The sequence below is a fragment of the Triplophysa dalaica genome, chromosome 10 (genome assembly GCF_015846415.1).
Source record: "Triplophysa dalaica isolate WHDGS20190420 chromosome 10, ASM1584641v1, whole genome shotgun sequence".
NCBI lineage: Eukaryota > Metazoa > Chordata > Actinopteri > Cypriniformes > Nemacheilidae > Triplophysa > Triplophysa dalaica.
In genome coordinates, this window is record NC_079551.1 from 620,324 (window position 1) to 636,971 (window position 16,648).

The following is a 16,648-nucleotide window of genomic DNA, read 5'->3' on the forward strand; positions in this document are numbered from 1 at the left end:
GGTGAGCAGACTAATGACGTCAGTGAAACAGAGGTGATGTAACAGTGGATGATGAGAGGAAATGAAAAGAACAATTGACAACTTTTTGGTGAATAATGTTAAGTTAAGTCTTGAACCGTCCGAACATCAAAATCTATCCTCTGACACTGAGCCGTCAACCTCCCATCAAAATATGTTGGAAAAGATTGTAAGTTAATTATTTACGAGTCATTATTTGCAGTTATGAATTGACTGAATATAAAGTGCTGCATCAGATGTTATTAAAGTTTTACCTGATTTCTCTTTACTCCTGTTTAACAGGCCTAGTTTAAAGTAGACTTTTGAATGTACTTAGAGATGTGGTTGACCGGACTGAATTCCAAGAGAAGTTTCAAAAAATGTAATACAACACCATCATCAAATGATTGTTTATTTATTATTTTTCATTGCATTAGATTCATATTTAATACTTAATATGATGATTGTTTAGAACTTTGAATATTTACGTACGCACGCACACACGCACGCACACACACACTATTTTCTTAAGGGGGAAATAAAAAAACAAGCTTTTTCCATGTTAAAATGCTAAAATCGGGTCTCTAGTGCACCTGCCAACTCAGAAAACGTGAAAAAAAGACAAATCATTACAGAGCCTATCTCTGCAACCATTGTTGTGTTCACATGTGTGAAGTTCAAACACGATGACAAAATTATCAAAGCTTACGAACTGTTGTGTTGTTGTCTGCACAATGTTACCAGACTCACAGGAGACAAGAGAGCGATTGATTTATTTAGTGTTCAATGGAAATCATCCACACTGAACGAGTCAAAGCTGCAAATAAAGACATTTAAAGTACCAGTATTTTTAACCACAGGGACCTGCGGCAACTTAAAAGTAGATAAAATGTCACTGTGACACATTTGTCTGTTCACTATTAGAAAGCGATGTGTGTGGCTTGTAAACATGCGACAGGATTTTTCTGTGTAACGTTAATTTGAATTAAATAGCGATGCATTTGTCTTGAATATCTTCACTTCAGAAAACTGTGTGATTGGTTTGTAAAAAAAAAACTTTAAATGTTTTGTCGCTGGAAGCACAGGCTCACTCACACAGCACGTTTTCTGCTGAAAAGGGGGCGGAGACTAGCAGCTCTCGTGCATTTAAAGAGACACACACACCAAAACAGCGCGTTTCTCCTCACATGCAAAAGTTTTCGTGTAGCGCATGATATATTAAAAGATCTGTGATGTTTTTTTGAGCAAAAACCTCACAAACACACTCTAGGGACACCAGAGACTTATTTAACATCTAGTGAAACCATTGGAACAACCTCTCCTTTAAAGTAATGAACTACTGGAAAAGCTACACTGTTTAAAAGTAGTAAGTTAATCCCCAACATTGGGTTTAGAGCAGATTCAGGATCAGTCACTTGGTCATTTCATATGCAAAGATGTCAGCAAATCAGAAGCTAGAGGAAGTGCTGCGTCAGCAGGTGGAAGGCAGAAGAATGTGGTGCATGTTGTGTGTAGTTTACACAGAGCTGTGTTCTACTGAACCCAACAGCATTGACACTCCACTTTCATTTTCTCTTTTACAAAAACACACTTCAGTTTGTCTTTATCTACTGATGCAGCTCTCTGAACCACCCGTCTGATCACAGAATCACCTGCTATGACATAAACATGACATGAACAAATCTTAATGTAATGAATTACATAACATCATAGAAGATAACACTATGGGCATCTGCTTGATTTTGCTCTGTGTGTCCCTTCTGATCGCCCGTGGTAAGTTGATAATGTTAAAGGATCTATGCTCTTATGACAGTTTGTTCAAATTCTGTTTGTGTGGATTTCCTTTCATGTTTTTAGACTCACATGACTTAAGTTTGTCAGTTTGTACAAATGTGCCGTCAGTCATAACTATTAATACATTGCTTTGGTTTATAGCACAACATCTACCTAAATGTGATGTCATGATTAATATAGCGCCAGTCAAATACAACACAACAAGATGAAGATGTTTGTGTATAATAATCTGTCATGCCAGTGCATCCCATGTTTTGGGTCTCAATTAAGTCTAAGTTTGAGGGTTTGGCATGTTATTCCAAAAATAGAATTCAATCCCATCTAATGATGTTTTAATGCTGCCTTCATGTGCTCATGGAATTATCTGAAGGATTAGTTCCCGAGGGAATTGTTGCACACAATTGCCCTCTAATGCCATGTTTAACAATGTAAAGTCGTGATTTGATATAATTTGAATATCGCATTTCCCCCGAGATGGGCAGGCCTTAAATTTTAAACACGGCGGATGGGAGAAGGATTTCTGTATACCACCACAGCTTCATTACCTTGTCTTGTTATTACTACTAACCGTCTGAGCATGTGGGTTATAGTGTTAACCAGTTAAACATTAAAATTCCAGTAATTTTAGAGTAAGTCAAGGAATATATATGTATACAAGTAATATATATGTATATATGTACACATATATATTACTTGACTTACTGTAAAATTCCAGTAATTCCAGTAATGTCAACCTTTTAAAGTGTTTATTTGCGACACCACATTTACTGTACTGCAAAAGGGAATCTTGTGCTATATATGTATATATAGCACAAGATTCCCTGATGTGGTGTAAATGTAAATGTGTCGCAAATAAACACTTTAAAAGGTTGACATCACTGTTGAATTATGGGAATTTGTAAAGTCATGTCACTAAAAGAGAAAAACATTGTAACACTATATTAAGTGAAGGATAATTGTCAACATTGAAGACATGGTAGCAAAATATTAGGAACACACTTATAAGCAATACAGGAGATAAAACAACACTTATTTTTCAACTAAAGAGAAAACGTATTTTCTTCAGGAATGCATGCAAACTCATTATTAAAGCGACCTTCACATGCTCTTGAAAATAAGATAAATCTCTCTTCTGAAGTGATGATTATGAGCTTGTTGTGTCCATACACTTTGTTGTCAGAAAGAACGATGGACAGAGTTCATATACTTGCATGTGTTGCTGTAGTAAAATGACATCTCTCTCCAAACTATGCTTTTTGAAATTCATCAACACTGAATGCTTCAACACTTTCTATGTTTGGCTCCATCCAAACCTTGTTAAAACTGTAATGGTGCTTTATTAGTGTGAATAGAAAGATTACACTTTTTGTACAGTCTTGTGATTTACAGACAATAGTGTGGTCTAAAATAGCTAATTGAACATGTTCATGTTATTTTTGTTCACTGGAAATTATTTGTGTTTGTGTTGTTCAGGTGTGTTTGGTGATGAAGTGAAGTCAGTGTCAGTGATGGAGGGACATTTTGTTATTCTTGATACTCATGTTCTTAAACAGAGAAATGATCTCATGGTGTGGACTTATGGACCTGAAAACACATTTATTGCAAGACTCAATGGAAAGGCCAATAGCATCATGTATTCAGATGATGAGAGATTCACAGACAGAGTGAAGCTGGAAGATCAAACTGGATCTCTCGTGATCGATGAAACTACAACTAATCTCTCTGGACTTTATAAACTGAAGATCAGCAGAAACAAAAATGTCTCAAACAAGAGGTTCAATGTTACCGTCTATGGTGAGTATTTCAGCTTCAATGTACTTTCTAGCAGTGTTGTAATGTAACAAAGTAAAAATACTTCAGTACAGCACTTAAGTATGTTTTGAGAGTATCTGTACTTGAGTCTTTACTTTTACTCCACTTCATCTCCTGAACAAAATGTAAACTTTTACTCCGATTTTCTGAAATAGAGAAGTCAGCATCCAGTCACCTTGTCAACACTGAACCAATCTTTGGTTGAAGCTCAATGTGCATAAAAGCGCTCTCTGCGGTTAATTTCAACACAAGGTTTCAATGTGCTGCTGCTTTTAAAGATAAACTGCATTTATTCAGTTTTAATTTTATATTTTAATTTTATAATACATAAAGAATAGTTAAAAAGAAAGTTTAGCATTTTGGCAACATGTTGTTCCAGATAAAACTACTGAGCTTGAGACGGAGCTTTTTCAAAGTTTAACAATTCTGTGTGATCACCATATTTTCATCTTTATACTAAAAATATAAACATATTTATCAACAAATTTTGCTTCAACTTTACTTAAATACTCAATTTATACTTGTGCTCAAAAGTTTACACACCCCTTGCAGAATCTGAAAAAGCTGAAACGTTTGGAAAAATAATAGGATTTTTGAAAATGAAGGTTTATTTTTTATTTAGTCTCTGCCCTGACCAAGTTATTTCACTAAAGAAATGTTAACATAAAGTTCACACTTTAGTTGTGTACGAGTCTCTTGATTGAACTCAATGTAAACAGATGAATCTCAACATCATAAAGTTACTGTTGGACATGAGTCAAATATCCAGAAATGCTGAAAAATAAAAGATTGTGGAGGACATGGATAATGTTTCTTAAGATCAGTGGACAGTCTAATGACTGATGACAAACAAGAAACCCTTAAACAACTCTGACTAAACATAAAACTGTCATTGATTGTTTAGGTGACATCATACACTATTAAGAATCAGGGGCGTGTAAACTTTTGCACTGAGCAATTTATAGAAATTCTGTTTCTATTCTTTACTGTAAACTTTATCTTTAGTCAAATAACTTGCTCAGGGCAGAACACAATTCAAAATAAGCCTTCATTTTCAGAAATCCTCTTATTTTTCCAAAAGTTTCAGCTTTTTCCAGATTCTGCAAGGGGTGTGTAAACATTTGAGCACAACTTTATGTAACATAAAAAGAACTTTAGTTACTTTAGTTCATTGGTTACTTTAAGACTTTTACTCAAGTCATGTTGTAAAAGGTTACTTTCACTTCTACCAAAGTCATTTTCTGGCAACCTATTTGTACTTTTACTCAAGTATTGCTTTTAGGTACTTTATACATCACAGTTTTAAGGGTTCTAGTCATATTTCAAATGAAGCATTAAAAAAAACCCTGATTCTCATTGAGACTGTATTTTATCCACAGAATGTCATCATCATTAATCTGTGTGAAACTGTTTGTGTGTCTGCAGATGATGTGAAGTCAGTGTCAGTGAGAGAAGGACATTCTGTTATTCTTTACACTCATGTTCTGAAAAAGGGTCATGATCTGATGGTGTGGACCTATGGACCTGAAAACACACTTGTGGCAACAATAGATGTACAAGCAAACAGCACCATGTATTCAGATGATGAGAGATTCAGAGACAGAGTGAAGATGAACAATCAGACTGGAGATCTCATCATCACACACATCACATCTCAACACTCTGGACTTTATACACTGAATATCAGCAGCAACAATAAAGTCTCATATAAGAGGTTCAGTGTTATCATCTATGGTGAGATTTCAGCTTCAATCTACTTGTTAAAGTGTACTTGTCATATTTCAAATGGGCTGTTTCTAACAATGTGTAAATGTAGTTGTGAATATACAGTAGTAGTTTGTTTAAAGCATGAGCATTAATGAAAACTGATTCTCATTGAGACTGTATTTTATCCACAGAATGTCATCATCCTTAATCTGTGTGAAATTATTTGTGTGTCTGCAGGTGATGTTAAATCATTGTTAGTGAGAGAAGGACATTCTGTTATTCTGTACACTCATGTTCTTAAACAGAGTCATGATCTGATGGTGTGGACCTATGGACCTGAAAAGACATTTGTTGCAAGACTCAATGAACTGACCGGTATAACCCGATTATCAGATGATGAGAGATTCAGAGACAGAGTTAATATGGATGATCAGACCGGAGCTCTCGTGATCAATGAGACCACAACTCATCACTCTGGACTTTATACACTGAACATCATCAACAACCATAAAGTCTCAAATAAGAGTTTCAATCTTACTGTTGTTACTACTGTCCATGGTGAGTAATTCAAATTCAATATATCTTATGTGTGTACTTATTATCATTCATAATTGTTTCTTGTTGTATGTCTGCCTTTATGTGGTTATCTGTAAGAGTTTCTATTTAAACATTATGCCAGATAGAAAGGAATGTAAAATGGGTCAACCTGGAAGTTTGCAACTGCTGGCAAAATATTGGCAGGTTTTTCTTGCAAAGCATCTGATAAATTCTTGAAGTTTAATAGTGTTCGTTTTTGTCTTGACTATTTTTGACAATCTGTCAATTATTGAAAGAATGGAATTGCACTTATTTTAACCCCCGATACTTGACACTGCACTTATTTAGGATAATTTACAATTATTAAAGTTAAAAATCTCTGCCACTGGAAATCTTCTGGGTGAAATATCTGATCCCACAGAGTCCTTTTTATTCACCGAAACTTTATGTTAAGTCAAGCTATAGCTGAAAACTGATTGATTGTTAAAAGTGCATCAGTCTTTAGATATTAATTGTTCTACGTGTGTTCTACTATATGTGTTGATGAAATTAATATCTGTTAATTCTGTTTCTTTTTATCCTTGTAGATTCTCGTGTCCAGGGCCTCTGTGCGATTCCTTTTGCACTTCTGATGATCTGTATCATCTGTATCTGTGTCCGAGTACGCAAACAAAGAGGTGATAAAGCTCTTATTGTTTTATCTTCAAATAAAATGCCAACAAAACAACTTTCCCAATTTTTACATAATTGCTAACGAAGGGCTTCAAATAATGATACTTTACTTTTCAGCAAACATCACAACCTCTGACAGATGATGAAAGTAGCATGAACTTCAGCACCACGAATGATGAAGTCTGTGTAAAGCAAAGCGTCACATTCACCAGCTGGAGTGCCTTCTCAAATCCACTAGAGGGCACACCTATCATCACTTGTACTTTCATGTCACATACATTAATCTGTTCTGGCATTATCATGTGGATATGTTTGCTTGTGTTTGGACTGACCACCTGTGTTTGGATGTATGGCTGTCGTTTGGATTTTGTCTTTAGATTGCCCCTAATACACTGCATTTGGATCCTAATCCTTATCGTGCTGTTCGTGACACAGTTAAATATTTGTTACAGGGTTGTTGTTCAACCTAAAGCTCTACTGGGTCAAATGCCCCCATTCATTTTATATCTTGAAAGCTGTGAAAAAGGGATTTAATGGGTTTAGGTGTTGGGAAAGGGTTAGGGATAGAATATTTCATAAACCAGATATAAAATCAATGGAAGTCTATGGAATGTCTTGTACTGCAACTAGTTTGTAAATTTGTATTTGTTTTGTACATTTTGACTGGTTGTTTTTAACATGTACATCTGATTTTATTAAAGTTTTATTTATTTGTTGGATATTTAGTAATGATTAATGTAATTAGTGTAATGTTATAGTAAGCCTTTCATAATTTCACTCTTCTTGTACCCTTTTTTGCTCTTATATTTTTTAGATATGTGTAGCAGCTATGCCTAAAGATAAATGATATACATGTTATAGTTTTCTTTAAATCTTCAATGAACGTTACAAATAACAATCAACAATTACATGATAATGATAAAGACATGCTTGCAAACTATAAACCTTAAGTTACAAACAGTTAAATAAAAGCTTCATTTAGATATGCAGATGTCATAAAACAGTTTAAAGCATATTTATATTCAGTTTCTGTCCTCAAACCATCAGTCAGAGGAATCACAGTTTGATCAGTCACAGGACACCTGCATACACCACATCATCCTCCACTGCAGCTCTGACACGTCCATACCCTCCATTTGATATGTATATTAGACTTCCTGAATCAATGGGGACTCTATCCACATGAAGTGGTTGCTGATGTTAGCTTAATTTGAGTTGGTCTTAAATTGAACATATTATGCATATTTGCTGTTATTCTGCATAACAGTGACATTAGAAGTTGATGGTGATTTTCATCTGGATCTGATGTCATAAACCAGAAAAGCAGCTGTAGCCACTCCCACTACAGCAGAGATGACCAATCACAGCTTCAGTACGAGCACAACAGCAAACACAAACTGAAGAAATAAAAGAGATGTTTGTGTTCATATTTTAAGAAGCATTTAGCAAAACAAAATAAAAAAGTGTAAATACAGAATGAACTCATCATTCATCACCGAACACTTTGAACATTGAGGAAAGACTCCGGTGATGACAGGAATAGTCAAGACGACCTTGAAAACATGTGAGTGTCAAAATAAAAGACCACAAACCCAAATACATTAAATTTCCTTCAAGCCGAAGTTTATAGTGATCTGTGAGTCTGTTTCAATTTCACTTTTTTGTATTTAAATTAAGATTGTGTTATTTGAAGCTGCATTTCTCACCTCACCATAGACAGTCCGTGTTTTAAAGCCTCCTCAGAAACGGACTCTTACGTTGAAATCGTTGCTATGGTAACAGTTCAGCTCCATCCGGTAGTCAGTGTTCCTGTAGCGGAGCTTGAGCTGTCCTACTCCGGCAGTTTATAGTTCATATTTAAGTTTATATTTTCATTATCCGATCGTTTTTCAGAAGTGTTTCCTCAAGGTAATAGTCACTGAAGAAGGAAGTTAGTCAACTTGTTATTATGTCTTAATAATGCGCGTTTTATTATTTACTTTCGGTTTCGCATGCACATGCACAGACAGCTGATCTGTTTATATTGTTTTTCCCGGTCTGGAATATAATTTAACCTGTTGTTAATTCAGTTAATTATTAAGATATTTAGAGTAAATATTGATTAATTTTAATAAATACTGTAATGCTTGCGTTGTGTTATATTCTGTTCATTGTGTATACCATGCATATTATTTATGAGAAATATGACCCTGGACAACAAAACAGTCTTATGGGTATTTTTTTCAAAATCTAGATTTGTTCATAATCTGAAGGATGTATACATAAGATTTATTTTGATGTGTGAGATGTTAGAATAGGACAATATCTGGCTGAGATACAACTGTTTAAAACTCATGAATCTGTGAGTGCAAAAAAATCTGAATATTGAGAAAATCGCCTTTGAAGTTGTTCATCAGAGGCACTGTGGCAGGCCATCCACTCACAAAAATAAAGTTTTGACATATTTAAGGTAGGAAATGTACAAAATAGCTTTATTAAAATAAATAAAAACTTTATTTTTGTAAGAGGATGGCCTGCTAAAGTACCCGTGATAAACAACTTCAAAGGCCATTTTCACAATATTTTGATTTTTATGCACTCTCAGATTCTTGAGATCTAAACGGTTTTATCTCAGCCAGATATTGTCCTATTCGAACAACTCATACATCAATAGAAATTGTATTTATACATATATGTCATCAAGCGCATACTAGTAGTCTGTAGTACAGATTGCAGGGTTGTTGTTTTTTCTGCTGCAAACCACATCTGAACATACAATTTACAGCTTATCCTCCATTATCCCTTGCCTCCTCTACACATGCGAAGAGAACACTTCATTTTTATTGGCTGTGGAAACCAGCAGGAGGGGCTTATTATACGACAAGCAAAACGTTGTAAATAACGCACGCTCTGTGCAACCAAAACTGCGTTTTTTACGCCGTCATATGGCAAGCCAGCGGCGCAAAAGGCGGTGCTTTTCGGGCGCCTGAAAACGCCATTAAATACGGCGCTATTGACAGCTTTTCGCGCGTTTCACGCGTCAAATATTTTCCTTGGGATATAGACACGTTTATACTATAGCGTAATTCTGACACCATTGGCTTGCCATAGAAAACAATTTATTAGAGGCACGTCTCAAAGCAAATTACACGTTTAGTCTGATCAGGGCCTTAAAGAGGCTGTGCTCCCAAAAAGCAGGCACATGTATCCAGTGTTCGAATTGTGTTAAAGCTCTTTGGGGGTCCCCTAACCAGCCCCAAAAATAAAAGAAATCGACGGATAGTAACTGTTGAGTTTTGTCATTGAACACCATGATGTGCGCCTGAGCATACATTAAGTTTTCAGATAAAGTGTCATTTAGTTTTGTGAAATTTGGACAAATAAAAACAATACTGTTTCGTTTTAGTGTGATTATTTGTCAAAATATTATTTTGGGTTTTTGGTCTTGTTTTAATGAAAAACCAAGGGGCCCCCTAAGTTCACATTATTTGAAACTTTTTGGTGGAGCCTGTAAGACTTATAAGGGGTCCGGGGCCACCACAGCCCCCCCTCAATTCAAACCCTGCATGTATCCCATTAAAACACCCTTACACATGCACAGGTATATTAGTTTTCTTTTTAGGTGGTAAGGTCAGATTTGAGCAAATCAAATAGGAACCTAAAGAAAACTGTGAGTTGTTTATTATTATTTAAAGAATGAAGTATCAATCTTTATTCTAATGTGTTTTGTTCGAACGATTTCCTCATACAGCAAATGGGTTCATATCAGACTATAAGATTTGTTTACACGTGTCATCGAGTTGTATATGACAGATGGTTCATTTCAATGATTTGTTTCATCTCATATAATGTCTGTTATAATGCATTTGTTATAAATTCATGCAACTGTTTATACTTTATTTGTTGTTTGGTCATCTGGATTTAATTTGATGTATGTATGTACGCATTTAGTTCAATCAGAGTTGGGGTGCTGTGGGAAAAAAAAAACTACAAAGGGGTGCCTTAGTTTCAAAAAGTTTGGGACCCACTGATCTAATCGTATGAGAGAAAGTATTTAAAACAGAAAGATGAAGCGTCTCTAGAGTCTTTCTGGTGTGGGTGTGTTTATGATGTAGATGTTCCTCCTCTTCACCACCACACCACTGACACACAAAACTATTTATAACACATTTCTATATGATAAACTTCAGAAAATTACAAAGTATTTAAAAGCAGAACTAGTAATGTGTTTAAATCTCTGATATTGTTTGTGTGGTACTGCTGTACACATGTGTGGAGGAGAGTCTGGAAGCAGAACACATGTGATCAAATATGGATTTATAAAAGAAAAATGATCAAATAGTAGAATATTAGTCATGCAACTATACTCAGTGCAAATATAAATGTATTGTAGAGTATTAGTCTGCTGGAGAGATGCAGGTGGTGAAAACCACAACTAAACATAAAGACATCACTTCAGCGTCTGCTCATCCTCTATAATCCCCACGGCCCCTACACATGAGAAAAAATATATAATTTGTAAGGAAAAATTATGATTAATGATGAATGTGCTTAATCCTTAAACATGTAGATTAATTATATGAACTCATAGGTTAGGCACTTTATACGATATGAACACTAGAGGTCTCTCTCACACAGTTGTGTAATGAACTGACACTGAAGGACTCACATCATGAAGAATTAAATATCATTTGATGTTTTGACACACAATACGTCTTTTTAGGTACTTAAGATGAACTATCACACATACAGTAAATGCAAAGGAGTTCAGATTTATAACATGTTCTGTCAGTTCAGATATATTTTTGTTTGTATGAGGACACACGTGCATGAGTTTGACAGTCACAGTGTTTATTTAATTTTTTGAAATGATTCCACGTGTGGGCTACATGACGAAGTACATATGAGAATAGAGTGAACAAATGTGTTGTGATAAAGACTTTTGATTTATTTAGCTTATTTAGTCATATTGTGCCAGTGACACATTATAGAATTAACGTATTTTGTATACATATTCATAATTATGACATTAGCGTTAAACATTACTGAATATGTTTTCAGGTATCTTTACTTTATTTTTATCTAAATACAAAATTGTTCTAATAAAGATCTCAAAAGCTCAAAATAAAAGAATCACAATGTTGACTTGATTTAAGCTGGTAAAAAACTCTTCTTCACATGTGTTAGTATTGGTCACATGGTGAACCTTTGTGTCAGCACACTGAGGAGTTCCCAGAAACTTTTGGGTTATATTTTAGGGCAAACATTTCAGTATTAAAGGGGTTCTCCAACATAGAATGATAATGATGTCATTATATCATCACTCTCAAGTCATCAACAAACACAAGTCCTTCACAAGTCCTCCATTATGTTCAAAACACAAATGAAGGTTGTTTTGATGTGGTTCTCGAGCTCCAGACAGGAAATTTTAGATGTGATGAGAATAGCATTTGTGCGCAGTAAAACCAAAAGAACTTCTTTTTCTCTTTAATGCGCATCCATAAGAGCGTGCCACTCATTTAGTTTGCATTTAAATCCAGTGGTGTCAGCTTAAGTATTATTTGATTATATTTGTGTTCAAGTTATTTTTTGATTTCTACTCGTCTAAATGTAACTTTTATTGTCATTATTCTTTCCACGGGATTTCTCAGTAAGAGGGAGTGGTTCAGTTTCTATTTTGTTGTACTCTGTACCCTGCCATTGTGTCCATGTATTAAATGTACTTTATAGCCTGTACATATAAGATTTACTGACCTATAAACCTTTGAGATGATAAAGCATATATAGACAAGAAAATGAGCTCATGAACACAATCCTTCTTCGCACATTAAACTGAAATAAAGAAAACATGATGTGGGATAATGCATAAAGACACTGATAATAAAAGTTTCTCTTGTTTTAAAATAATCTCTGTACATTGTGTTTGTGAAATAGATTGAAAATGTGTTTGTTTGTTTTTTGAAAGCAGATATAAATGTGAGAGCAGATGTGAACCCTGATTGGTCTTCCACATCCAGCTTGCTGGTTTGTTTACTTCCATCTTTAATGAGTCCCTTGCTACCTCTGTGATTCCCACCTCATTTAAGAAATCTGTCATCATCCCTGTGCCTAAGAACAGTAAACCCTCTTGCCTGAATGACTATCGTCCAGTTGCCCTCACATCAACAGTCATGAAGGTTTTTGAGAGACTTTTAAAGAAACACATATGCTCCTCCATCCCTGCTACCTTGGACCCTCTTCAGTTTGCCTATCGCCCAAATAGGTCTACTGATGATGCCATCTCTCAGGTACTGCACTCCTCCCTCACACATATTGACAGCAAAAATGGCAACTATGTCAGACTGCTATTCATTGACTATAGCTCAGCTTTCAACACTATAGTCCCCTCCAAACTAGCTGTCAAACTCTCAGACCTCGGCCTAAACACTACACTCTGTGACTGGATCCAAGACTTCCTCACCGGCAGACCACGAGTGGTGAAAATGGGCCAGTTCACCTCCAACTCCATCACCCTGAATGTAGGAGCCCCGCAGGGCTGCGTTCTGAGTCCCCTGCTCTATTCTCTCTACACACACGACTGTGTGTCCTCTCACAGCTCCACTTCTTTTGTCAAATTTGCTGATGATACTGTGGTTCTGGGCCTCATTTTCAACAATGATGAGACGGCATACTTGGGTGAGGTAGAGAGACTAACATCATGGTGCCAGGACAACTGTCTCTCTCTGAACGTGAGCAAAACTAAAGAGCTGATTGTAGACTTCCGGAAGGGACAGCAGCAGCCCTACACTCCTCTTCACGAGTTCACCTGAGCAGATAATGAAGATAGCAGGGGTAGTAAAAGTATGCGTGTTTGGCGTGCTGTCCGGGGGGCAGGTTCCGAGCTCGCCGATTCCATCCGATCCCGGAACACTCCCGCCCCCCAATAGGGGCGAGTGCGCCGAGCTCGGAAACGGCCGAACCCAGAACTCACCCCCCGGAGTTCTGCTGTCGAAAAGAGCTCAAGTAGAGGAGCCGGGGAGGTGGTGGGATGTGTAATCCTTTAGAGATGGCTTCAGATAAAAATCTTTCTCTACTTATGAGCTGAAAGGGTAGAGTCTATGATTGCTGATTGCGAACCAGCCGGTCTTAATTATATGCTCTGGCTTCTCCCGAACTTTGTTAATCTATAGTCATCCATTAACATCATTTATGATCAGCGGGACCCCTGTGGAGAGGGTGAGCAGCTTCAAGTACCTCGGTGTAAACATCTCCGAGGACCTGACTTGGACTGCACACATTTCAACACAGGTCAAGAAAGCCAGGCAAAGACTGTACCATCTGCGACAGCTGAGGAAATTCAGGGTCTCTCCAGCAATCCTGAAAACTTTCTATTCAGGGGCCATAGAAAGTGTATTGACTCAGTGCATCTCAGTGTGGTACAGTAATGCCACAAATCAGGACTGCAAAGCTCTGCAGAGAGTCGTGCGCCTAGCTGAGCGCATCTCTGGGTCTGCCCTCCCCTCTCAGGAGGACATCTACCTCAAACGCTGCAGAAGCAGAGCTGTTCAAATAATCAATGACTCAAATCACCCCGGTAACCGTCTCTTCATCAAATTGCCATCGGGCAAGCGCTTCAGAAGCGTGATGGCAAAAACTGAGAGACTGAGGAGGAGCTTCTATCCTCAGGCCATCAGGCTCCTAAACTCAGTCTCATAACATCTTCAGGACTCATTTAATTAACTGTAACACCCATCATTATCCATCTTCCGCATTGCTGCTATGTGTACATACCCAGTACAACCTGTTTGCACATTTCTCTTGCACATCCCTGTTTATATTGATATTTATTAAATCCACAGTAGACGGTTTTGCACATTCTAGTTCATTGCACATTTTACTCCTTATTTTATTGTTTTTTACTTATTATCTTTTTTTAATCTTATTCCTACCTATTTTTAAATATATGCTTGTGTGTTATGTATTATCTTTTATTTTTTTGCACTCTCCATTGAGCGGACCTGTCCTGACCTCCATTTCACTGCTGATTATACCCCGTATGATTGTGTATGTGACAAATAATAAACTTGAACTTGAACTTGAGCTCTGTTGATTCTGAAGTAAACTAGTGTTCAGGATGAAAAGTCTTAAAGTTTGAGCGGTTTAACACAGTCACAGGTCAACAACCACTGAGACACATGATAGAGGAACAGATGTCATACGTGTCAGGTCAAAAGCAAACACAACACTTCCCCATTGTGTCAGCACATTTACTGTTTCTCTTATCACTTTAGTGTTGTTTGTTTTTATAATTCCCCGTCACGTCAACATTTCCTGACAGTCATAAACTCCACCCGTCTGTTTTACTGGTCATACTGGTTGTTAAGTAAAGACAGGACAGCCAAGTTTCAACATGTGTCATTTTTAGCATGTTATCTGTATTCCTGTAATGAACTAACAATGTGCTGCTTAAAATACTTCACATTCTCATAACATAGCATGTCAATCATTCATTAGTTTGGTATGTGAAATGCAGTCAAGTCAGAAAATAACACATTGCAAAGTTGTTCGCAAGAAAAATGCTTTCTCAAAACCTTGAAGAGATTATGATTTCCGCATATGTTTGCAGGTCTCATATGTCTTCTGTGTTCTGTATCTGATTATAAAAGCATGTCATCTAGTTTAATACACACAGTGCTCTGAACAGTCTTGTTACTGCGACACAGTTGTGTGTCCACACACAGAGTCTTTAACAGTTCAGAGTCAATGTAGGACTGCTGCGTTACTGTTAAACATTGTCTGAAGTAGTTAATGATTAATGATTATGGTAGTAGTTAAGGTTTAATGTGTTTGTCATCATCATTATCGCAACTTCTCAACGTTTCTGTGAAGTCTGCAAGATCACAAAGTGTCCCATTTTAGGTTTTAATAAGGATGACTTATGTCCTTCATGACTGCTGTGATCTGAGAACGGCTTTACAGTATGCTTCAGGTAAACACTGTGTTGAAAGAACATGTTTGTTGAGATAATGTGCCAGTTCTTCAGGCGTAACTGACATGAGGACAAAGATAAAGGAACTATTATGCGCTGTTATTGGCACACGGATGTCTGTGATAACAAAACACTCTTGAATGAGGAAGTAAAACATGTTGTAAACCGCCCGTAACATCAGTTGCTGTTCCTTCAAACTATTGATCGGTTGCGGTTGTTTTAATGTATTTTAATAAAAATGATCTTTTTTGTACAACTATATTTCAGTATCTGTACCTTCACTTTGTGAGTGACTTTGTTTGGGACAACCACGAGGACATGAATAATCCAGAAGATCATCTCTGGTGACGGAGACACTCCCTCTAGTGTATCATCACTCTTTATGAGTTTTATAACCGCTCTGAGTTGTTTACAACTTATCAGAAATGCTTTTAACAATAGTCGTAACTTTGACCTAACATCAAAACATTTCTGAGTAAGCTATAAGCAACTTTCAGTCAAGTTTAAGACTGATTCTTAATTTGCGACTCACGTAAGTGTTGTAAATTAAGGAGTACAACGATTTAAAAACAAAATTGCCGCCCTTTTTCTATTTAATTTATATTTTAATTGAACATAATATGCATCTATTAAAGCATAGCTGTTGACCTCTGAATCAGCCAATAGGGAGCCTGCAAGTGTGAAGTCACATCAGCATTCCACTATTATTACACCAAGACATCACTTAATTCAGACATTATGTTCTATTTTACTATTATTTTTAATGAATTTATAAATGAAGAGTTTGGGTCCAAAATGAGAAAACTCATGTACATGTGTTTTGGGATTGTGCATCCCAATGCATATCACACTGCAGTTGTTTTGTTTTGATTTAAGCCATATTAACTCCAAAAATAAAGTTAACTAACACAATAAAAACACGATGAGTCATTTAGGAACAGAGACAGAGTCTTAACACTTATGATCCTTCATGAATCTTTCTTTTTCTTAAGTGTAAGAATAGGAATAAAATAGAAATTTTACACATGTTAAAGCACAAATTTATGGCTCAGATGCATGATGTTTTTCTGTAGCTCAGTGGTAAGAGCATTGCAAGGTTGTGGGTTCGATCCCAGGGGATTATACATACCTATGTATAAATGTATAGGATATTGCAATGTAAGTCACTTTGGACAATGCGAA

At 36.4% G+C, this 16,648-nt stretch overlaps 3 protein-coding genes across 4 annotated transcripts in view; 2 read left to right on the top strand and 1 right to left on the bottom strand.

Moving 5' to 3' along the window:
• The window catches only part of LOC130429518 (natural killer cell receptor 2B4-like), a 98,985-nt gene that overhangs the window by 63,370 nt on the left and 18,967 nt on the right, over positions 1–16,648 (top strand). The window lies entirely within an intron of this gene.
• The window catches only part of LOC130429513 (natural killer cell receptor 2B4-like), a 78,425-nt gene that overhangs the window by 51,255 nt on the left and 10,522 nt on the right, over positions 1–16,648 (bottom strand). The gene's annotated exons all lie outside the window — the stretch shown is intronic.
• LOC130429510 (uncharacterized) lies at positions 1,549–7,238 on the top strand. Its single transcript, XM_056758110.1, has 6 exons — positions 1,549–1,770; positions 3,265–3,585; positions 5,029–5,337; positions 5,548–5,868; positions 6,435–6,524; positions 6,637–7,238. The coding sequence occupies exons 1-6, from the start codon at positions 1,722–1,724 to the stop codon at positions 6,660–6,662; spliced, it is 1,116 nt and encodes a 371-aa protein (XP_056614088.1). The 5' UTR covers positions 1,549–1,721; the 3' UTR covers positions 6,663–7,238.

Bases quoted from the DNA above. Each gene is read 5' to 3' on its own strand.
- LOC130429510 (XM_056758110.1), top strand. From the start codon at position 1,722: ATGGGCATCTGCTTGATTTTGCTCTGTGTGTCCCTTCTGATCGCCCGT. The intron at 1,771-3,264 runs GTAAGTTGATAA...TGTGTTGTTCAG, and splicing joins GTCCCTTCTGATCGCCCGTG to GTGTGTTTGGTGATGAAGTG. The intron at 6,525-6,636 runs GTGATAAAGCTC...TTTACTTTTCAG, and splicing joins CCGAGTACGCAAACAAAGAG to CAAACATCACAACCTCTGAC.